The sequence below is a fragment of the Drosophila gunungcola genome, chromosome 3R (assembly GCF_025200985.1).
Source record: "Drosophila gunungcola strain Sukarami chromosome 3R, Dgunungcola_SK_2, whole genome shotgun sequence".
Taxonomy (NCBI): domain Eukaryota; kingdom Metazoa; phylum Arthropoda; class Insecta; order Diptera; family Drosophilidae; genus Drosophila; species Drosophila gunungcola.
In genome coordinates this window covers 2,619,877-2,644,766 of record NC_069139.1, presented here as the reverse complement: position 1 = coordinate 2,644,766, position 24,890 = coordinate 2,619,877, and the positions used below count along the sequence as shown (strand labels likewise).

Sequence of the window (24,890 nt, the reverse complement as noted above, 5' to 3'; positions counted from 1 at the left end):
ACAAATAGAACAAAATCAAAAAGTATAAATTTTAATTAGTTTTAAAAATTGTAATTGTATTTATAGTAAGCAATATGAAAACTTATTATTAGAGTCTTGTAACATTTCAATATATGCTTATATGGGGTACTGCGGGGATTGTTTTGATTGATATCGATTACAATGATTGATAATATGAAATCGATAACAAGTACTGCCGCTGGAAGCTGTTTATGTAAACAAAAAGATTCTTAAACCAAATGCACACGGATTTTTAACAAGATGACCGCCCAAATCATCCAGCGCACTCTACACACGGCTCGCTCCAGTCTCCTGGCCAGAGTTCCACGCCGCGCCAATCCCGGCCTGGGTTACCAACTGCAGCAGCTGCAGGAGCACCCGGCCAAACCCAGCGAGGCTAGCGAGGATTACGCCGATTTGGAGTCGGATTTCATGGGCGTGCAGAAGAGCCATCGGCAGTACGAAAAGGAGCAATTGCAGCAGCGTGATCGCATCCGTCAGTTTATGATTAAGCACAAGTATTTCCGCGATGCCAAGATGCCGAATCTTTTGCTCCATGCGGAAAAGGAGCAGATGCGTCTGCTCCACGAACGTGATTCAGAGGAGTGGAGTGTGGAACGCCTGGCGGAGAGTTTTCCCGCCACTCCTGAAATTGTGCAGAAAATTCTGCGAGCCAAGTGGAGACCGAGAACTGTGCAAAGGATACGTTCTCATGATGAAACAGTCATCCAAAATTGGCAGTTACTTAGGACAGGAAAAGGTGACTTCAATCTACCGCCTGCGCTGCTTCAGCATCTCCAGAAATTTGCCGAGCGCCGGCGACAGGATCTGCGGGAATTAAAGGCACAGGATTGGCCCACAAAATCACAATTACCAACTCCGCAAGGCAACGAATTCCGCCAGCTGCTGGGTAATAGTAACTCAAATCCGGAGATGGAGGTGCCTCCACCACCACAACTCCCCTCTGGCTATGAGCCACCTCCTCCTTCTGTCGCCGAAGATGAAACCTATCTTCTGGACAAAATCCGGATCAAGAAAAAGATGAGACTGCAGGAACTTAAGCAATCGCAGCTAGTGGAATCAATACCAAAGGTTCCGGAGCAGCTGCAGCGACCTCTCGAGAATCCCAGCGGCACTGGATTCCTGCCCAGCTTTGTGCCCAAATTTGCTAGCAGTGAGATTGTGATCAGTGCTGCGGACCAGCGAAAGTACGAGATAACCCAGGTTAAAACCCGCATTGTTATTCCCCGGAAACTGCGGCGCCAAGGAGCCACCTACCGCGTGGAGGATGCCTACTACGATGACGATGGTGAGCTGCTCTACCGCGTGCCCGGAATGACCGGAACTGGAGGTGGTCAATAATATAATAATACACCTTTACACTTTTGTTTAACAAATATAAAGTTGTGTAATCAAGCTTTTGACGTTATTTCTAAAAGGTTAATGCATAACTTCAAGGAACCTTTATTCAATTTGTTTCGAGAACGAAGCCATATATATATACGCCTTTACGAAGCCTTAATTTTACAAAGAAGTCGCTCATCATTTTTTCAAAAATGGACTTTCCAAAAAACCACCTCTTCTAAGTCCATAAAAATATTGTTTTTTGTCATAAAATTTTAAAATTTATTAATCACAAGCTCTTACATCTTTGTTTTATATAAAAATATATAAAGCATTTTGCGCACAGATTCTTAGTTGAGTCATGGTCAGTGAGTAAAGGCGGTGGCGATCAGATCGCTGCCCGCCATTAGAGAGTCAGATGCCACTGTTATTTGGGCGCCCGTGAGCTTGGCCACAAAATCGCAGGCGGCAATTTCCGCATAGCTGGCACCGCCAACAACAAAAACAAAGAGATTCCTCAGGCGCAATGGAAAGACATCCTGATCGGCGGTTCCATTTACCTTAACTTGGTTAGCATAGGCCTTGGGCGTGATTTTTCCACCGTCCATATGCAGATGCAAACCCTCAATCATGGTCAGCTTCGAGGATAACTCCTCGGCATTATTGGTTTTCAACAGAATCGAACACAGTTGTGCCACCAAAGGTATGTAGGTACCATTAAAGACATAACTCGGACAGGATTGCATGCCACCAGCTTGGTTTTTTGTGGACGAATTAGCACCATCCTGACCATCTCCGCAGGATGTAAGAAGCTTTAGCCGATTGGCGTTGGCCTGAAATTCGGTTTGCTGGAACTTGGGCAGCGGTAGCTGGGAAAGCAACTTGGTTGCTGGCACCTTTTTCTCGGCCACAAGCGGTGGTAGCAGTGCCGCCTGCGACAACTGCTGGAAAACAATCAAGTTCTGGTGGCCAAACAGATTGCAAAAGTTTCTCGCAAAGATCTGCAGCTCCTCGGGAGTCACACCGGCACAATGATGCAAAAGGCACATCAATCGTAGGGTATTGAATCTCTGGCCATCCGTAGTCATCAGCTCATCAATCTCGGCCAGCAATCGTTTCCTTGAAACATTGTTCAAGATGTCCTCTTCGAGGGTTTGTAATCTTCTAAAATTAACCATCATCTGGATCACTATCTCGCTGGCATTCAGGTGTCTTAGGACTTTGGTCTTAAGCTCCGTGAGTTTGGGCAACTTCCTGGCCACATAGTCGTGCATCTCCTCCAATTGCATGTCATTTAGTTTCTGTAACTCCAAACCCAAGGCTTTGACTTGTGCATGAATCAAACTGCTGACCTGGGCAAAACGCTTGTAGCGATTATCCCCGTAAATCTCGTCCGCGGTGGAGTTAAGTCGAATGGAGCAGGGTTTACTGGATGGATTTGGGCCAACTTTTGGTTTTTTTCCCTGCAACAACTCCACCCGCTGGCTGCTGATCTTGTTCTTGAGATTATCCACCACAATCTCGCCGGAACGCTGGTCGAAGACCTCCAAAAGTAGACCCGCATAAATGGCGGGAGTTAGCAAAGTGGCCGGGTAATCCTTGTCCCGATCGATGATCAGCCAACCGCCGTATTCTGGAGGATTCGTGGCTTCCGGGAGCTTGCCCAGTGCTCTTAGAATTTGAATTAGCTGCGCCGAGTGGTGGCCAAAGGTCATGATTAAAGCGGGTTGGCCGCAAATCATCTGCAGCAATCGCAGACTTTGCGCCACCGACGGCAAAGGAGATGTGTTTCCCTGGAGGTAGAGACACTCGAACAGCTGTGTTTAAAAAAGTTTCATTATAAAACCACTTCTCTATGCAGTTTAAAAGATGCTGCTAGACTAAAAAACTACTATTATTTTGACCTTAATATACCATACAGATATACACTCACATTAGGCAGCTCCAGGCTTAGAACTCCTTGATCCAAATAGATGAAATCCCAGTTAAAGTGATGCAGTTGCACCAGTCCCCAAAGTCCGGATTGTTCGAGGAGAGTTTGAAAATAGGAATAGCAACAGGGCACACAAATTATGTGATACATTTTCAAGGATAAGTCCGCCATTTCCTCCAAGGCCACGGATTCAAGTTGCTTGAGTAGCGTTTGAAATGTACCCAAAACACTGCGGATCATGTAGATGTGTACCTGATCTGAAGATCGCGGTAAGGACTGTGCCGCATCATGTTTGTATATCCTTTGAATGCCCTTTAGTCTGGGAAATAGCATATAATTGGTTAACATCCTTTGATTACAATTAAAACCTTACTTTAACCAGGAGGCAGTGAAAACATGTTCCAGTGGCTTTATTAAAGCTGGCTCCAATATTAATTCTTTTTTTCCGGGTATGGAGCCCAGAATAGAGCAAAGCTGGCGGGGAATAACAAATGGTTAGTATTTATGCACTCAAGACTCCTTTTTTTACCTTTTCCTGGGCCACCAGTTGAAATCCCTGCAACTTTTTATCCATCTTGGCCGAACAAACAGAAATCAGCTGTTAAAGCAGGGTTACCAAGTATGTTTAGCAGCGAAATCTAAAAAAATAATAATTAATTCATTTCCCCGCTTAATTTTTATAAAATCGCACATGTTTTTTGATAAATTAAATTAATTTAATTTTAATGTAAAAATTTAATTTTTAAATAAAATGCATATTCACTGTTAACTTACAGAGAAAAACCCTCTCAATCGCTGTTAAACATTGCCGTAAAGTTTGTGAAATTATAGTTAAAATCGAATTTCAAAAATCACAACAGCTTTTGATGCCAGTCTTTCGTAAAATGTCTTTTCAAAACATGCCAGAAACATCTTTTTAAGTTTTATTTATTTATATTTATTCGTGAGAAGTTTGAATGTTCCCTAGAGATGGAATAACCCAGATGATGCCCTGCGAAACATCGTTATTAATAAAGTTTCTCCACCTCTACTGTAATAATTTTAACTTTCTGTTAGGAAAACGATGATGAGAGGCAGCGCTGCGGCAGAGAAATAGCAGCAGGGAGCAGAGCTCTGCTCTCTGAGTTTTATACTCGTTTTCACCGTTTTCTCGTTTTCGCCGTTTCGACGTTCGGACGTGCCAGCTCCGGCTCCGTGTTTGCTGATTTTACGGATTTTTCGAGTAGTTTTTGTCGCCGCTGGTAAATTGGCTATATGGACAAACCAAAATAAAACAAGCCGAACAATAATCACAGCTCCTCTATATTTAAATTTACATATATTTTCAAGACTGACGGTTGTCTTGGGTGTTTGAGCGCGCCTTCTCCGTGGTTCTTATCGTGATTGTCGACAAAATCATATGTTTTCGCCGCGAGTCGAGGAAAATTAGCAAGGAGGGGACTAAAAACAAAACAGCAACTGAACGGGCGCAGTTCTACAGTGGCAAAATCGAATTAAGAAACGAATTAAATGGATTGAAATATGGTTGCCATTCGAAATCTGAGGAATTAAAATTGTGAAAAACCAGAAAACAAAATAGTTATCGCTCTCTGTCTCTGCTCTCCGTGTGTTTATGTCTCAGCTGTGCCTGTGTGTGTGCGAATGTGTGTGTGACGTGCGTGCGTGCAAGTGTTTGTGATTTTATGTTGTTGTTTTGCCTGCTTTCGCTTAAAATTTAACAACAACAACAAAGCCAACAGAAACAGCCAACGAAAATAATTGAAATTTTCAATTTAATCTAAAGTTGCAGGCCTAATTCTAGTTATCAGGTGAGCTTGCGATTAAAATTGTTTATAAATAAGTGGAATTCGCGAATGTGGGTGAAATTCGTGCGAAAACAATTGCAAAAATATCTTAAATAGTTGATCTAATGACAAAAATAACCGAGCGGGCTTTGTTGTTGATTATTTTTTGTTACTGCAGCTTGTTGCATGTTCTCCACTTCTCTTTTGCGCCTCAGATTCGTCTCTTTTTACTGCTCTCGCTCCCTCTTAGTTGCGTTTTTACATTTTTGCCTTTGTAAGTCATTATCTCCGGGCAAAGTGTTGTTGTTTTCGCATTTTCTGTTTTTGTTTAAATGCTCAACATTATTTTCTTATAGAGTGTCTTCTTCGCGTTTTCTTTGCGGTGTGTTTGTTTGTGATACCGGTTTTAGCAGCTATCTCGCTCTGGCGCGTTGCAAGGTAGTCGTGCATATAGTTTACTTTTAGAATTTCTATTCTTTAGCGCTCCTGTGCCTTTTAATCGCCTCTTCTCCTTTGCTCTAATCTTCCTAATGTTTTTTGTTGCCCCTCCCAATTATGATTTATTTGTTGTTTTTATCTCTCTTGTTGTAAAAGTTAATTTTTGTTGGTTTCTTAAAATTTATTGAGATTTTGCAGCCTTTAAATTCTTGCAAAGGCTGTTCAACTGTGCGTTCTTTACGGTCTATAAATATTTGCTGTGTATTGAATATTGAGAACTTGAAATTATTTAATGACACTGAATTTCAGAATATTTTTTAGAACTTTTCACCTAAAAATTAGTAAACATCATAATGAATATGATTGTTTAAAATAATTGTGATTATTCTGATTTAGAATCCTTAAATTGGTCAAATAGTAAATTAAAAAAAATAAAACATAAGGTTTTACTAATTGAATGCAATAAAATTGTAGAAATTATATGAATATCTGTCAAATAGTTTATTTTATTATATAAGAACCTTATAATATAGGGCTAAAAAATAAATTAGCTAGTTAATTGTTGTGTAAATCGAATTTGCCAATCTACGGTTTTGTTTAAAAACTAAGATTTAATGGACAATGAGAAATACCGCTGAGCTTTAGCCGTCGGGGTTTCTCAATTTGATTTCTCATCCAACGCACTTCGCTCGCCCAATAAAAACAATAATAACCGGCAAAGCAAATCGAAATAATTCATTTGCATTTAGGTAAATAAACAACACTGCCCGAAGGTGATTCCAATCACACCCCCATAAATTCTCCTGCAAGAGTTCAGCACTAATTAAAACAGAAACAAATTACACATCAAGAGGGGCAAAAAAGGAACTTCAAGAGAGACAAGAATTTGTGTAAACAGAAAGGATTTTGAAAAGAAAACAAAAAGCATTTTTGCAACGTGCGTCGCTTTTTTCCATTTCTCCGCAAAATCGTTCTCGTTTCTGTTCGTTGTGTGGAGGCGTGTGAATTTTCGTCGGTTTCATGTCTGTTTCTACGCTCCACACATCAAACCCAATTAGTATTGTTCTTCTGTTGGCATATGGCAAATATTTCCATTTGTCTGGTTTGTATACATATAAATTGCTTTGTATTTACTTCGGTTATTTTTTTATCTTTGTTTTAGAGTTCAACTTTGGCGTTATGTGTTTTAACGTGAATATTTTCCCATACTTTGGGAATCTATTTTTGGCCAGCATTTCGGCAAATGTTGAAAAATGCATTTTGAGTTTGTTTACATTTAAGGAAGGCCGAGTTCTTTGTGCACACAACGTTATTTGTAAGATTTGTTCTCCTTTTATTAAACCTAATTAGTGTAAAGCCATAAGAAATGATCCACCAATTTTCTTAAATTAAGGAAGATTATTTATAACAAACAAACAATGTATTGGAGTATTTTGTATATAGGAAATTTCCAGTATTTTCTGGTTCTATAGAAAAAACAGCTACTAAATCGTTTACATTATTGTAAAAATTCATAATGCTCTAGCTTATTTTTGTTTATCACGTAGTTATTAAAATCAATTAAAAAATGTTTTTTTTTTATATCAAATAAATTAGCTAAAAGTATTTTTTCTACACGGATGACACGGAAGGAACCGCGATTGTTTTATTTTAGCAAACTCATCAAAAAAACGCAAACAATCGCGGCACGTCGCACTCATGCGTTTCTTCCCATTAGGGTGACTCACTCGAATACATGACAAGTAACAAAGAAACTGTAGAAAGAATTGCGTCGCTTGTTCATTCTTCGGGATTCGGCATTCTTCATTCTTCAGTTTTTCTCAATTTTTAGGGCGGGAGCTCTGAGCCATATTTGTTTTTCTTTCGTCGAAAAAGAACGGCGAAAGTGAACCCTCCTTGGATTTGGGATATGGGATATAGAATCTGGGATGGATGACTGGGGCTCACCGACTGACTGACGTACAGAAAGTGTGTGTTTGCCTGCCTTGAGCAAAGTATTTTGGCGCGTGTCCAAGTAGAAACAAAGAAAAGCAAAGAAAGGTGCGGCAAATATAGCGAATAAATCAGCAAATGGTTTATTTGCCACTATGACTGTTTATCTGAGCATGACCAGGCCTACAAAATTGACTAAGAAAAGAGATAGAGGGACTGAGACGGCTATGATTTAACGCTCCAGATGAAATAATTTACAAATCATTCCTTTAAATATTTGTATATTTTAAGAAAACGAATTTTGAGAAAACGCTAAATACAACATGTGTTAGTGCATGCTCTTAATTTGTAGAAATATTAAAACAACCTAGTTACTACAAACCAAAGAATGAAATTAATTTTCATTTTCATAAAAAAAAATACAATTTTAGTTTCTAAATTCTTGTGTATATACATACATAGCTTCAAATTAAGTTTTTATGTAAATCATGATTGCACTTATTTTTGGAATAAAGTAAACACAGCAAAGTCGATATATAAACAACTTTGATCTTTGAGAATTGCAAATTTTAGACTTTGGCCATTTTCGTCCGTTAAGAAATTGCAAATTTAATTGGAAATTCCGTGAAAACTGTATGCAAAGCAGCTAGTCAGCCATTAGGTTAACTTGTTTCGACACGGGCAATTCATTTGGACAGCCCACCAACCTTTTCACACCAGCGCCTTTCACAAGTCCGGGGTTTTTCACATCTTCGTATCAGCCGAAGCCGCAGCCTAGCCGGAAAATGACGACACTCAGACGGAGGAAAAATCGGATTTCTTTTCTGGTCTGGGGTCGTGCAATCTCGAGTTTAGTTCCCTCGAATTTCTCACCTTTCTCATCAATTTGAGCGCGAGGCAACGTGCCACGCATAGCTGAAAAGGCGGAAAAGCGTTTGACGCGACTCCGACTCCGTCTCCGTATTTTCCCTCCCGTTGTTTATTCGGTTCGGTTTAAATTTCCCGCGATGTCGCCGGCCAAAAAAAAGGAAAACAAAATCAAACAAAAACGGAACCACCTAGTTAAGTTAGCTCACTTAGAAAGTGCCGACCTAGAAGACCAGTGTTGTCGAAACTTGAAAACCAAAAAAAAGCTATGATTGCAAATAAACAAACAAGTTCGAATAAACATAGTGTTCTGAAAAACGTACACGTATTCAATTTATATTTAACCTTTTTTACAAATGTTTTACATATTATTATATTTGTTTTAATGCTACTAGTCAATTCTTAAATTTAAATAATTAGTAAATATTCGGTCTAATGAATTTCATCGAAATGGTATGAAAATTTTAAATGAACATGGCTAAATCTGAAACAATCGACCAAAATGGCAACACTGTAATAGGCTTGTGGCAGATAAGCGAGTATAAGAAACAGACTGGCAAAAAAAAAGAAGTTGTAACAATTGAAGCGAGCTGAACTCTTTATTTGCACTTTGACTCAGCAGAAATTTCTTTTGTTTTTCATTTGGTTAGTTCCTGGAGGTAGACTCACAAAAAAACTAAATATTGGTAATCCAAATTCACCGGATATTGCAGATTTCGCGTTTCTTTCGGTTCAATTACCAGAGTTAAGCTACTTTTCTTTTGTTTGCGCAATTCTTTACTTCTTTCTTTAGTTTTCACAGGCATTTTACAATTTTTCTTAAAGGCAAATGTTAGCTATTGTGTACGATATTAAAGATTGTACGATATTGTCTTAACCCAGTTAAAAACCCAAAACAAAGTCAGTTAAGTAATGGAGAAATCATTCTTATTTTCTATGATCCAAGCACAACTAAGGAATTTTTTAAAATACAACTACCTTAAAAAATAGAACCTAGCAAAAATATCGGTGCATTTTGTTTAGTCAACCGAGTTGACATTTGGTAGCAAAATATATGTATGTTTATATGTTTGTTTACATACAGAACCAGTTGTCCCTTTCCCCATTTCTCCGACGTTGAAGAAATGTTGCACACCAAAATATATTCAAAAAGCTTCTGCATTTTAACACATGATTTCATATGCAAATATGAACAATGCGAAGAATAGAGGGGTAGGTAGAAGTACTGGAAGCAAAATGCAGAGACGAAAATTTATGAGAAATCACAAAATTTATGGAATTTCTTGGGTGGCAGGAAAAGAGAGGAGGTAAATATCTGGAAAACTCCGGCAGAGTTGCCAAGAAGTTGATGTTGTCTAAGCTGTTTTCCCCGTTTATTTTCCGCTCTCTCTCTCGTTTTTCACTTACTTTTCTTGTTTGCCAAAGTTATACAATTTTTTGAGTTTATATGTGTGAGTGTTTGTATTTTTTGGCACGTGACAATAAATTGTTGTTTGTTGTCGCCCACTGTATTTGTTGTTCGCTGTTTGTTGGCGTTGTCTTGCAAGAAAGCAAGAAGAAAAGTGTGTCATAAATGTCATAGTTAATATTTGCTGCTCTGTAAATTTTTCGGCTCTGTTTTTTTTTTTGGCAACTTTGGGAGCTTATACTGCTTTATAAATAAAAAGTATATCGCAGCGCTCTGTCAACCTTGACCCGGCAAAAAACAAAGGCGTATAAGTGAGATGTGGATGTACGGGCAATATAAATTGCAAAGCCAGCAAATTTATGGATTTAACTCAGTGTGAGCTTGTGCGAGAACGCTGGATCCATAACCAATAACCCACAAAAGATTTTGAAAGGGGTTACTTGTATTTTCAATTAGATAAGCAACTCATAACAAAGACAGGAAACCAGAAAAAAAAGTGTAATACTAATGATACTTGGTTCGAAATCAAAAGAGAACTTAAAAGCGGTAACAACAGCAACACAGAAAAGGTATTAAAAGTTAAAAAAATGGGCAGACTAAGAAACATCTATGACAAAATAAAGTAACTTTATTGATTACAATTTATTTAAAACCAAAATTAGTTAAAGTATTCTTTTTTATTATGAAAAGTAGCTTGAAGTCATATTTCCCAATAACAATAGAATTGAATTTATACCCTGTTATTACTAATACAGAAATTTTAAGTACAGCGGTAAATTTTAAGTACTCTAATCTTATTTTAAGCACTTTGCAGAAAAACAAAACAAATGTTAAAGTGATATGTTTGAAAGACTATTTCTCTATAACTTTGCATTGACATAATATTGAAACGGTTCTTAAAACTCATAATTAATTTGTTACCGAATTTTCTTTCACCGTTGAGCGCTAATACATTTATTAAAAGCAGTATAGTTTTGTTATTATTACCGTCATTTGTCTTATAAACTATTTATGGCGACACCTTACTTGTCAGCAATGGCTAAACAAACTCTTCCAACACTTTCCTTGTGGTTTTGCATTGTAACTTTGTAGATTGTCTATAGACACTATAGTGTAAATACCAAGTACCAAGAATTTTTGATTTCCTGTCATTGCGTTAATGTACTTCCAACATCAATTTTCCCCAGAATTATTTGTTCCGGTTACATTCATACAACCCCAAGCCCATGCAATCAACTTAACCCTGACCAGCTAAAAACTTTTTCGCAACAATTTGCCTCGATGAGAGCCACAAAAGCTGAAATTCTATCGACATATTGCCATAGCTTTGGGTTACCTTGAACAATCAGAATGAACAGAGCAGGCCAGAGCGAGGGGGGTCTGGTAATACGCATTAATCTCTCACCTGCCGAGAAGCCGAAGAGCCAGCTAGAAAACTATGAAAATGAAATGTGCGAGGAGGAAAACAGGGTAAAACTGTAAACTGTTCACCTTGCGGGGGAAAAGCACTCGCATATAAAAAATGTTGATTATTGTTTTTGTTTCTCCTGTTGCTTTCTGACGGCTTTAGTTTTCTGATTGCAGTCCGTTCTGTTTCTGCTTCTTCTGCTCGTTGGCTGTATTTTATTGTTGGTTGGCTGCTCTTGGCCTAAAGTTGATTGCATGACATTGTTCTTAGCCAGGCTCCCTTGCACTATGTGTGTGTTGGTTGTGTTTTCCTTTTTGTGTTTTTTTTTTGTTTTTTGGTGCGGTTTGTTTACATTTATTTTGTTGCTTTCAATCAAAAGGTTTCGATAAACCCCACTATCGACCAACCAACCCACCAACCATTTGCAATATTATCGAAAAACCACTTGAACCCACCACCTACCTACCTCCCACTTTTTGTTTTGACGTTCAACTTTGATTATATTTCGTTTTTCCCTTTTTATTTTCAAAGCTTTATTGTTTGGGCATTTTTTGGTTTAAAATACTTGAAGTGCATTTTCATTTCGTGTTGCAATTGATGAATGCCCGAGTAATAAACTTGAAAAATGCCCATTTCTGAAGATTGTCGGCAGTTTCTAAGGAGCTAGATTTTTCTCCACGTATTTAGGGGGTCTTTTTGTAAACTTCTGGGGGTTGTGGAGGCCTGATGGGCAAGACAAATAGCTTTTTTTTGAGCGGTGTGGGGCAGTTAAAAATAGTTGAAATATTGAATATAATTTGGGGCAGCGGAAAAGCAATAGAGAAATGGTTCACACAGTGATTGGCAGCCGCTTAACAGATGTTTTTCGCTCGGAAATTATGTGATTTTAAATTGAAATTTGTGGAAGCATAACTGTCAGTTATATATAACTGTCAGTTTATATAAATAAATAGAGAAAAACATGGGTTTTAAATTTAAATTTTTAGTTTTTTATTTAAAATATAATGAATTTCAATAATGTAACATATAAATATACTGAAAAAAGTCCTTAGCAAGGAAGCTATGACTAATAAATTCCGTAAGAGCTGTTAACAAACCATTAACTTATGAACGTAAATTGGTTAACACTCAGCAGTTAAAGTGAGTGTTGAAGAAAATATACTTTTTATGTTCGTCTTCTTTTGCTTGACGCCCAATGGAGCATCCATAGTGCATCAACCTCTCTGTTGCAATTTAACTACACTTTAATGCAGACATTGATAGGATCATAAAAAATGTGAGAGAGCTTGCAGCATATTGTGGGAATCGAAAGATCCACAAATGAGCCACGGTATTGACAATAATGCGACAAGCCAGGGCAAACATTTTCCAAATGGCGTTTATAATAATAATCGTTAATATGCGCTGATGAAAAACGTTGAACATAAAGATGCTGAGAAGGAGAACAGGGCAAATTGCTTAAGAGGATAAGGCCATCATTGTGAATTTTATGCACAAATTTTTAATACATAACGATGTTAGAAGGACCCGAGTTTATGAGAGAAAGAAAGCGTTTAAAATACTCTTGAAAATAAAGATAATTAAAAAAAAATATTGTTTGATTTAATCAATATTTGACTTAGTTAATAAAGTAATAAATAAATAAAGATGTATAATATAATAATAAAATTTATTTTAATATGCAAAAATGCACAGAAAGCCTTTGCTTATTGCAGGTCGGGTTTAAATGTATAAATACACCCTGGGTAAAGAACTTTTTTGCAACTCTCGTGACATTTTGCCACGCCCCGCCCACAGCGGTGTCAAAAGAGTTGTCAACTCGGTAGACACAGCATGCACTATTATATAAATATACATATATCAACTATGTATATCGTTCATATATATTTATATGTATATGTATCTACCCGCTGGGCAGAGCCTCTTTGCTATTGTTGTTATTGGGCAAAGTGACATTATGGTTCTGTCTTTTCTCACTTTGAAACCGTCTATGCTTTGATAGATTGATTTTATCATGTAAACACTTAATTGGTTGTTAAGAACATTTTTGAAATGAAAGTATTTTTTTTTAAATAATTTGTAAGTGTATACACATTTCTACTAATGACAGTGTTTCTGCCTTTTCACCCTTTCTTAATTTCACATTTTGCATCAATTTACTCGGTTTTGATGCTCCTGTCGTTTATGTTATTTCCTCTTTACCGAAATTGCTTATGTCCGCTCTTGATGCCTTATTTTTGTGCCTGTTTGCCGCCTAATTGGAACGTCATTAATTTGTATGCATCATTATAATTAAGCATAATTACGATTAAAAAACCAGATGGCAATTTCAATTGATTCAAAGTTGATGAACATTTTCTTGGGCATTATGACATGACAAAAATGAAATGCAAGAGTTACCAAACCGAAAATGACCCGCTCCGTTGACCCCCAGTTTAATCTACTTTGACTGAAAGGAAAAATCACTCTGTTTTCCTGTTTTTTTTGTTATGTTGCGCTTTGTTGATTTACATGGATTTTCACGGTTTTCGGGAGCTTCTTGTATAGGAGTGACCTTTCTGGTCAGCCGAGTAAAACAATTAAAGCGTTTGGCCATTTACCCTATCTTCCAATGAGCTTGCTTCACAATCGACAATGACACACTGCGATTTTTTGTTGACTCTGTGACTGGTTTTAATTTGTTTCAAATTTTATGATAATTTTCTGTGCTGTGAACACTGTGAGTGACGAAAAAAAAGAACACATCATTTGGTTTGTTGAACTTCCTGTCTTTTTAGGGCTCCAGTGTTCATGAATTGATTAATGCGGTCATGAACTTGCCTTCGGCTTCTTTTTCCAGGGGTCGAAAAGAGGCCAGTCTTTTAAAACTGTTTAAAGTTTAAAACATTAAAAAAATTATATATATAATTTGTATAACACTTGAAATTTTTAAAAGCTTATTGCCAACTATATTACTCATATTTGAATAGCTTCTTTAGTTTATCTGACTCTAAGTTATCTCTTTTGGCTTTTTCAAAATTCTTGTTCTTGTATTGTAGTTCCTATTTTTGAGATAATTCATATTTACTCATCTTCCTAAGCAGTTTTTTTTTTATTTTGTTTTTTTTTTCTGCAAACTTGCGTCTTCCACTGCTCCTCCTTTAGTTTACTCCATATTATACCAACTCCAGTTCGAAGTCACGTACACCAAATTCAGAAAAGGATGGCAACACAAATTGATTTTCGTGGCTGCTGTCCGTCGCCGAGCAAATAATCAAATCAAGCCAGCCAAAGTCCATCCATTCATTGTGCCTGTGCCTTTCGAAAATATACATACATATACCAAAAAATCAATCCTTCAGTGAAGAAAAACGCCCCGAAAATTGTGGTCATTAGTTTTTGGCAAAGGAGTAAATGAGGAATTCTTGTGTATGTGGGGGGCCCCACCAAAAAATGTGTTCGGTCATGACCAAAACGCCAGCAAACTACTTAGCCAACTTGGCAGCGGATGATTTTTGGGGCCATGGCTTTTGTTTAAACGTCTGAGCAGCGCCACAATTCCTCGCTCTTTCGCAGACTTTTTGATGAGCGGCATCAATCAGAGTTGGCTCTCAAAACTACCCATTGTCTGAACTTGAAATCGACTTTTAAGCAGCAGTCAGCAAAGGCAGACAAGTCAGTAGTCTGGGCTGTGGAAAGAAAACAAACGACCGCAACATAAAAGCCTAATGATCTCAGCCAGCGATTGAGTTACATGCATCGAATCTCAGGCGATCTCTTCTGGTCTCTTCGGAAGTCCCTTCCTCCGCCGCAATCCATCCCCGTCGATTGTTGGCTCTCCACCTCTCAACAGTTAATCACGAACTGGCCAAAAGAATGCCGGATTAAGGCGGCGTCACTTTTTTCAAGGGGGCCACCAGTTGGAACCAGTTTTACGGAGCGCCGGCTTCAAAGTTGTCGATTGTTTGTGATGTTGCAGTAGCTACGGAGCTAGGGTATATCAGTTTTGTAGGTTATAATAATATTATTATTTTTATTGTTTTCCTTTGAAAAGTATTTATTTTAGTGTAATAAGCGGTGAAAAAGGTCATTAACAAAACAAAACAAAAACCTATTAAATATATAGAAACTTTAGGTGTTGAACAATTTAAAAAAGGATTTTCTAACATTCATGTTTTTAAGACCCTGTCCTGTTTGTTTTTTGTTCTGTTTCCTGAAATTAATTTGCGAGTTAACTAGTGTGTAGTACATCTTATTTACCATGCTTTTAAATTAAGATATGTATACTTGATATAAAATATAAATGTTTAGTGTATTCTCTTTTAGACAACCAAGTTAGTTAGAGAAATATGCCGATATTAAGAAGATATTTATTAAATTTAATAGGATTTAAAAAGTATTAACTGTTATATACCTTTTTTTTTGCTTTTATTTTCAAAATATAAGTGCGTAGTGTATTCTTTTTCAGATTACAAAGTTTGTTAAAAAATATGTGGCTATTACAAAATTATTTAATATAACAGTCTTTAACGATTTTAAAGGGAATAGAGTATCTATAGTTTATTGTTGTTTGCCAGAGCGCTCTATCCCTACGCGCTGCTTGTTTTTGTAAATCAAGTTTTGCAGTATTTGGAGTTGGGGTCTGGCTTTTGAAATGTTTGTTATTCCGCCAGAGTTGGGGATCAACTCGTTTATGGCCGAAAGGGCGAAGGAGGATAAAGGGGTGCTACAGGGGATATAGTCGGAGTCCCTGGATGAGCCTTGGCTCTGGATGATTGTGTCTGGGGCCGCTTTAACTGCTCCGCCTTGCGGGCTCTGGCTTTTGGCATATTTACAGTGCGGGTTGCGAAGTAACAGCAACATCAACAGCAGCAATAGCAACAGCAGCAGCAACAAGCAAAACGTGCAACGCCAAAATATGCAACTGCAACAAGATCTTCGCCCCAGCAATGCAACATCGTCGTCATCACGTCTAGCTTGGAATATTTTCTTGTTAGCTTCCATTGCTCTTAAGGGGTCGACTTTTGGTCTCTCCGCTGGCCTGGCTATCTGCCAATTCTTTGGCAAATTAACAGCCCAAAAGGAGTTGCCAGTTGCGAGCTTTTCGAGGTTGCTGCTGCCGTCGGAGACGTTGCAAGTGCCTCAGCGTTTCTCTCCAAATCTTTGGCCAGAATAACATTTAAATATGCCTTTGTTTGGCCAAGTCTTTGGGCTCTCCTTCCTTTATCCCCGCTTGCAGTCGTTTCCCTTATGATAATATCAGTGTTTGTCCTCGTTTCTGGTTCCTTTCTACATATACCCTTGCTAAAAGCTATTATTTTTGGACCAAAAAGTATCCACTTTGTAGGAAGAAATATTTTAAAAATTTAAATAATAACAATTGTTATAGCTCTTGGAAGAATTTGTTTAATATCAAACAACAAATTTTATCTATAATATATCCTTTTTAACCTTTTTTTTTTAATATAACCTTTTTAGTGTTTTTCTACATTGTTAAAAAACATGTTTTTGCTAGCCTCTAAAGCGTATTTCTGTATTCGGTTTACTTAAACTTGCGCCAGCATCGCCGGCATTATCTTAGTTTTTGCTGCCATTGAATTTATTCATGTATCCATATTTAGTTAAATTACATGTTTCGCGATAAGCAAAAAGCCCATAAAAAAAATTTCACTTCGTCGGGATCGTATAATCCTTGAGTGTTTCTCTTCAACCTAATTAGAGGAGTTGAGTGTGTGTGTGCCAGTTTGCTTTCTTTTCCAACAAAACTTTTTCTTGCATTTCTTGGATACATTATTAGCCAAGAAGCAGTCAGTGCTTTTTCTGCTGTTTTCCATTTGTTTTCATTTCAGCATCCCCATTTCTAAACTCTCTTACTTGGCTGGCTTTTTAATGTATTTTTCTTCTTCTCTTTTTCTTTGCAGGTAAGCTTGTCATTTGCATTAAGGAATAAATTGCATCTGAATCGCAGCATTTTCCGGTAAATACTTTAGTTTAGTTTAGTCAAGTGTTTTTTATTGCTTTAATTTCTGGAGTTAGTAAGGGGTTTAATATTCAATTTAAAAGATAAGTTGTAAAACGTTTTCTGAAAATGGTGATTAAAGATCATGGATAAGAAGCTCTTTGCAAAATGCAAATTGAAAACTAGCTTATTAAGTGCTTCGGATTGGATTCAAATTAGCTGTAAAATCAAGTCTACTCTGCCTATATTTCTCAATGGTTTTACGATTTTTATCGCAGTAAAATAGTTTAGTTGAAGCGCTCATCTGATATGCCTAGCATAAATGAAACTTTTTAACCGCATGGTGCATTCTCCTTCCTATTTGCCCGAACTAAATTCCTTGACTTGCTGCCATAAAATAAGACTTGGGATGAAGAAGCACCGACTGGTATAAATTACATAAATATAGAAAGAAGAACGCCAACTGCCAATGCAAGTGCAACTGCAACTGCCACTGCAACTACAAATACAACTTGCAGCGTCAACTGGGCCAAACTACATGTCAGCAAGCTTAGCTCGGCTTCTTCGACCGTTTTTCTTTTATGACTCTGCCGTGTGCACTCACATATCGGGTTATATATCTGCAAGTGTTCAGATAGCAGTCTACGTTTTATAGGCTAACTGCTTTTCGCTCTCCGCCTTTGGCTGACTTCACCTTTTTACGCTCGATCGAGCTGCTACCGAAGGAAATAAATTGGGAAAGATTATACATACAACTGCAGTCAAAAAAGGGCAGAGTTTAACATTTTTATTAAATCATTAGAATAAAAAAACTAAATTTGTTTGAGTATTTTCGATGATAGTAGTATTTTGTAATTTAAAATACGTTGTAAAATGAAATATATAAAGTATTTAAATGTAATATCCGTTTTTGATAATACTTAGGCTGCTAGTTTCTTGAAATAATCTAACCAAACCAATCTAAACCGGAAGCCAGCTCAATGTGAATGGTAATCGTTGGTTCTGTAATCTTTACTACTTTATGGCTACTTTTGCGGCCGACAAAGTTTTGCAATTAAAATGCCATTGAGGTGTTTCAATTCCGCCAGCCCTAATACAGCAATGAGCAAGAGTAAACCCTTTTTCTTGCCTTGGTTGTTTCTGACAACCGGAATCAGCATGATGGATCCGTGCAGAAATCGTCGTCTGATTGGCTGCCACGCCTCTAATTTACCAGGTGTGTGTGTGTGTGCTCAGCAGGGGTCTGATTCACTTAGGCGATTAATTAATCCCCAACAACAACAACTGCTGCTGCTCACCTGCTGCACCTGTCGATAATTGCAGGTTTTCCCCAATCCCAGTGTTTTCGTGTCTCACTTGGAAATTAAATGAATTGCGATTGTCAAGCGGCGGCGGCGCGCTTCAATAAAAAAGCTCCATTTTCAGTTTCATTTTCAGTTTCAGTCCACCCATTTCCATTTTCATTTCCCATTCTCGTTGGCCGCTTTTCCCATTGCCATTTCCTTGGCGTCTTCTGCGTGTGCGGTGTGTGAAAAATGTAACAATAATTGAAATTTAATAGCCAGGCCGACAGCCCGCAACCAAATGTCGTCAGCAGCCAACGGCAGCCGGCAGCCAGCAAAAAACTGTTGTAAGCCGCGTCGCAACGTCGTTTCCCCATCACCAGGACTTGGTTTTCTCCTCAGCATAAATGCATAAAGAGCGCTGCAAACGAGGGGAAGGAGCGAAAAAATCGCATTCACTTTTATTATTATATTCATAGGCGAGCGAAGTGGGGAATCGCTGTAGAAACGGGTGTCGACTAGATCGTTCTCAACAAAACTCCACATTTGTTACTAGTTGATCTAAAATTATAATAAAATGAAAAAATTTCTAGCTCGTCATTGCTTATAAGTTTCTATAATACACCACTCCCTGGGAAGCGAAATCAACATTTAAATTTTTATTTCAATTTATAGAACTTTAGCCAACTTATTTATTTATTTTAGTCAACTTATAAATTAAATTAAATTATAAATTCAATATATATAGACATGGTTATTTGTATTTATTAATTTGTAAAAGTTCCCAGTTTTCGTGCATCCAAAACAATTTCAAATAAATAATAAATAAATATTTCAAAATAAATAGACATGGTTATTTGTATTTATTAATTTGTAATTGTTCCCGTTTTTGTACATCCAAAATAATTTCAAATAAATAATCCAATATTTCCAATTTAATAAATCATGTCATGTTTTTGTGTGTTTATCTATTTAGTTATTTAATAAATTTAGTTATTTAATAAATTTTGAAATAATTAATTACCAATGCTTCAAAGAAGTTTTGCCTTTATTAGCCATACAAAAAGCTTAAAAATACAATTATATACCCCACCAACGCGGGGTATCAAAATGCATACGTTGCTGATGTTGTCGTCATCGCCAATGGCGGTTCATAAAAAGGAGCTGAAATAAAAGTGGGTCAAAAACTGTAAATGATATTTGTTCTACTTGGTTTAAGATGTTGTTGGACACACTCCCTGGTGGTTGGTGGGTTTCACCCTTTGCGTCTTTGCATCCCGCGATTTCGCTCACATATCACATTATACTGGGAATGCATTTGGCATTTGTTTGCCAAAGTTCAGGGAACAGGCGAACGGGAAAAAAGGAGGACATTTGAACCATTAAAATGCTAAAATGATTTTCTTTGCTCGCAACAAGAATGAAGTGTAAAATTCAACACCAACCGAATCTCACACTCGACTGCCAGTGTCGTCAGAATGATGTCGATGTCGATGAACTTTGTTTGCTTGCGAGATACAACAGATACAGATACAAAATACGAACGCAGGGGCAGATTGAGATAGGGGTACATGAAGGCTGAGAGCGATAACGTTCACTGGCTGTCATCTGATCTTTGGCCCAGACTCTGACTCCGCTGGGAATTAGCATACATGTGCTAACTGGTGATCAGTTCCTAAGGTGTACAAACAAAAGTAAGCAAAACCAGCCCAGTACCCCAAAAATACCGGAATTTCTATAATATATTTCTTTTTTATTTGTTGGCTACCAAGAAGGTACCTACCTAATGTAAGCTGAGGCTTCTTAAAGGGTTAATAAATCAAGCAAATTATAAAGATAAAATTATACAAAGAAAATGCAAAGCAACTTAATGGTAGCAAACATGCAGACCAACACAAATAAATTAGCATGAATAAGAAGACTTTTTATAAAAATATATAACGAATAAAGTCTAAGATAAATAAATTATAACCAGCAAAACAGAACAGATAAAAATGATATCATTAAGAGCTGACCAAAAAAAAGAGAATGCCTTTTATTAAAATGTATCTCAAATAAGCCACTTAACCAGTCCACATAAATAAATTTTCAGTCCAAAAGCAATCTCTAAGTCTTATCAGAGCACTTAAAAATTAAACATTAAAATACTAGCTCTCTCAAAACAACTTTTATAAAAGTCAGCAAAAAAAAAAATTTACAAAGATTACAGAAAACAATTATTTCTTGTTACAAACATAAATGAAGTTTGTATTAAACAACAACAATTGGTATTCTAAAATGTTCTTGCGCATTTAATTACATTGCCACTTAACTATACGAAATTGGCAATTGCAAAATGTTTTTTAAACAGAAAATTTGCCATTAATATTTAGGAAAACTGTATTCATCTTTTAAGAGCAACGGAAAGTCTTCCGCCATTAATTGAGGGAATAAATTCCAAAATCAAAGCAAAGATTTCACGGAAAGCAAAGGCAAATAAAAACAAATCAAATGCTAATGTTTGGGCCTTTGGCCGCTGGCCAAAATCATCATCATAAACATATTCATAATAATGATTAGGTTAATTATTATAACGGACATAATTAACGTCATTATTAGTGGTTGTCTAGGCATTTTGATAATGTGCAAAAAGCCAAAAAAAGTTGGAGGGAACAATTTGTATGTAAGCCTAATTAGTTAGTCCCTAAACTTTTAAAGGGTATTTTGGGATTTCTAAACAATACAGTAAAGATATTGTTTTGATATACATATAATATTTTAACGACTGTTTAAAAAATTTCAATTATATTTTACTAGTTTTCAAAGGATACACATTTTATAAAAGTTTTAGAATAAATAAGAAAAATAATTTAAACATTTTAAACATTAAGGGAGTTATTTATAGAGTTACAGTTTCACCACGTTAAAAAGTTGACCCTTTTTGTCTCATCATAACGAAATCATTAAATGACGCACTTTAACCCCTAACCGCCCGAAGGGTTAAGCTCGAGTCAACTAATTCCTTTGCAAGTTCGGGAATTCAAAAAGGGGTCCAGGGAATGGGCCAGTTTGGGGCTTTCGGGCCTGTCTGTAAATCATATCAAAAATAGGAAGGGATCGGGTTCATTTCGGTCTGCATTCCCGCTTAATTTATGTGGTTTCACTTTGTTTGTTTTTCCGGTTATGTTTGTGTTTTTTTTTCTTAGCGGAAGTTTTCTTTCGGTTAATTTAAATAATGAACTGTTGATTTGCGCTGGTTTAAATGCAATTTGCGATATAAATATAATACAGAAAATTCTTTTTTGTGTCTGAAAAGAACTTTCGTTATCCAACTAATCAATTAAAATACTATGCAAATTAACGATTGAGTCTCGACTTTGAAACTAGTTGCTTGCATTTTTTTTCAATTTGCATAATTAATTTTAAATTCATTCAGTTTAAATTACCATTTATTTATCTTTATAATTTTACAGTTAAATAAATAAATTTTAATAAGGATAATAATAATTATTAAATAGAGTTTAACACTCAGTAGTTAATCTTCTTACTCAAGTTGCTACTTATTCGGTTTTGATATTTAAAAACTTTATTTTATACATAGGGAATATTTGTAAAAAAAATATAAAAGTTAAAAAAAAAAAACTGTTAATTGGGATACAACCCACTTTTTGTTGTAGTTCTCAGAATTTTTCCTGTCACTGCACCATATGCACATTCCTAATTTTTAATTAAAGAAACCCTGTGCTATCAGCAGGGACCAAACCCTGTTTTCCAAGAAAACCCATAAAATGTATGTTGAAATCCAATTAGCTATGGATTTCTGATAAGAGTTTATGAAATGACATGTCTGGTCTGTACTAATTTAGCAATAACGAAGGGCCGAAGAAAATTAAGTAGTTTAATCATATAAAGTCAGTGGGGGAGTATTTGGAAAAGGTCATCCCACAGTGCCACCCTTAGGAAATACACCAAAAAAAAAAAACAAAAGGGAGGAGAACAGATGACCGACCGGTGGTAAGGTGACAAAGACAGGGGGAGTTACTCAAATAGAGGGTGGGAACGGAACGGACTGGACTCAGACAACACGTGCGAAAAATGCGGCAAAAAGAAAAGCGAGGAAAAACTGTGGACAGCTGGTTGACAACCGACTGCAATTGTTCGCTATGATGAAGAGGGTGCTGGTCGGTATCTTTTCCTTTCATTGATGATGAGAAGCAAAGGAAGAAGGCAGGCACATACCCACATCACGACGTGACTAGAGAAGTTGGCTGTGCATTGCGGTTCACTTAGCCACGTGTTTTTCCCTGTGGTTTTTCCACGAGAACTATGCTCTATGGTCTATCGACGTTCCCCCAAAAGCGCCGTGAAATCCCCGAACTCCGCCGGATACACGCGCAGACAGAAAACGGATGTAATTAAGGATTTTGCGTGTGCCCATTGCAAAATTTTGCGATGCGAGTGCGAGTGTGTGGTTGGAGTTTGTTCTCCGAGGCGAGAGAATTTTCCACTAAAGAAGCACACTTCGAATAATCGTTTCTCATGTCCCTCACTCTCACAGTTTCCCAATGTTTGATTAGGCGCCTTCACCAAGAGTCTGTCTTAATTGCTTTTGTTCGAAGGGCTGGTAGATGGGCTTCTGATTTGCTTACCCTGGTAAATTACATGCTTAGTTGCTTTCTCCAACTCAGGTAGGGTAATTATGGAGCAGTAATGAGATGAGTCCAAAGCCACACACTGAATGTATAGCCCAAAATTCCTTGAAAAAGTCGATGGTGGCAGACCCAAGCTAAGCGGGCTAAACTAAATTAAAATTCCTCGCCCATAGCCACACTCATTTCCTATGCGATCCCAAACTAACCCATAGGAAAATCCGTTGCTAAATTAATTTCGCACATAAAACACTCCCACGAAACCCAAAACATATTTCCCTTTTTTTTTCCTTGGGAGGTTGCCCATAAAGAATCACAAAATCAAGGCAAAACGAAACCAGAATTAATTTCCAAGTCTAACACCCATAAAAAGGGGCAGATGGAAAATCCCGAAAATCCTTTGAGGGGACCAAGAGATAGCTACGCAAAATTAACAATTTTTGGGGACCAAAAGGGAGTTGGTGGTTAATGTACTACGGGTGATTTAAGGAATGTATTTTCAAAAGGGATATACATGTATTTCATAAGAATATTTTAGCGATTCATTTATTTGTTAGTTAGTAAATACTCTTAAGCTTTTTTTAAAGCTATTTTCCCTGGTTTTCTCTTATGAAACTTAAGGTCACTAATTAAAGGCAAATAAAATCAGGGAAATAATCTAATTTTGCGGAGAGCAACCCAAGAAAATTCATTGGCCACAATTTGGGTAGAATAACAGTCCGCAAATCCCGCACCCAAAAGCACAAAAAAGGGACAGATGACACAAGAAGGTCTAATAAAATAAAAATCAACAACATGCACATCATAAAATAAATAAACTATAGAAAGAAAGGGCACCAAATTGAAGGGAAGATGGATACCCGACGCGACTTGAATTTCTACGCAATTTAACTTTCTTATATAACAACAGCTAGGGAACTTTGCCAAAATTGGCATAATAAATGTGATAACAGCGACGAAGCATCACCAAACTTAATCGCACCGAAAAAAAGTTCGGCTAACAAGCGCCTAACAAGTATATAAGTATGTACAGGGCGCACTCATACATATATCGGCACACACATAAATATGAATGGTTTCCCTAAGTAGTATATCTTTAATGACATATAGAAAGGAATAACTGGCGAAAGCAACTTTGGCGAATATTAAACCAATAAAGGCCAAGCATGTACTCTTCCTCTTCGGCGATTCGCAGACTTTTAGCGGGTTCTTTTGGGCTTTTGTCGTTGTGGCCAAAAGCTCATTTATTTGGTTATATGATAACAACAGCTGAACAGAAGAAGAGCAGCAAACTGCCAGCAGCCATGACCAAGTCAAAGCCGACTTGTGTATAAGGAATTTTAATACCACTTAAAAATGGAATATAGGTTTTTTATTAAAAGAAAAAATAAAAATCCTTCAAGGTTATTTTAAAACTAGTTTTAAAAATATTTTATAATCACAATTTAAAACATTTTTCTTGAACAAAAACTATTGATTTATTCTTAATAATTATTGTTGTCATAATTGTTTTTGCAAATAACACAATTAAAATATGTTTTTAAAACAAAGTAAACTTATTTTCTTTTGCCTAAGTTTTAAAAACACTTTCCATAGGTACATGAGTTTCGAATCTTCAAATCAATTTTTACTCTCGCTCATTCCTACTTAATTTGGTTTTGGAATTTTATTTTATTTTGCAACATTTTGCACATCATATGGCACATAGTTAATGATTTTGTTGTTGTTTGTCGCCATTGCTATGGTCGCAGCACGTTTTGCTTGTCGCATATCTATAAATGACAATACTTGTACAAATACATATATTGGCAGCCAAGTAAAGTAATGTAATCAGGATTTTAAGCAGCTTTAACATTGTATTCCGCCCCTAACTTTTTCCCAACCCGCCCACCAACCCCTAAAAACAGGCGTCTGAAAATGTTAAGAG

The 24,890-nt window shown here is 36.8% G+C and overlaps 3 protein-coding genes across 7 annotated transcripts in view; 2 read left to right on the top strand and 1 right to left on the bottom strand.

Annotated features, from left to right (window-relative positions):
• The first annotated feature begins 190 nt into the window (after window positions 1–190).
• Window positions 191–1,416, top strand: LOC128259020 (uncharacterized). The gene has a single exon (XM_052991094.1). The coding sequence runs from the start codon at window positions 262–264 to the stop codon at window positions 1,360–1,362; it is 1,101 nt and encodes a 366-aa protein (XP_052847054.1). The 5' UTR covers window positions 191–261; the 3' UTR covers window positions 1,363–1,416.
• Window positions 1,417–1,589: 173 nt separating this feature from the next.
• LOC128258730 (vacuolar protein sorting-associated protein 33B) lies at window positions 1,590–3,915 on the bottom strand. The gene is made up of 4 exons (XM_052990564.1): window positions 3,807–3,915; window positions 3,651–3,751; window positions 3,278–3,596; window positions 1,590–3,161 (listed from the first exon to the last, which is right to left on the bottom strand). The coding sequence occupies exons 1-4, from the start codon at window positions 3,849–3,851 to the stop codon at window positions 1,710–1,712; spliced, it is 1,917 nt and encodes a 638-aa protein (XP_052846524.1). The 5' UTR covers window positions 3,852–3,915; the 3' UTR covers window positions 1,590–1,709.
• Window positions 3,916–4,414: 499 nt separating this feature from the next.
• LOC128258519 (furin-like protease 1) overlaps window positions 4,415–24,890 on the top strand; it is a 143,642-nt gene continuing 123,166 nt past the window's right edge. Inside the window, exons 1-2 of one of the 5 annotated variants that reach the window (XM_052990177.1) lie at window positions 4,415–5,085; window positions 17,015–17,070. The gene's annotated coding sequence lies outside the window, so the exon portion shown is untranslated. Of the gene's footprint in view, window positions 5,086–6,577; window positions 6,602–17,014; window positions 17,071–24,890 lie in introns of those variants that run through there. The other 4 variants (XM_052990168.1, XM_052990209.1, XM_052990184.1 and 1 more) reach the window with 4 other exon arrangements.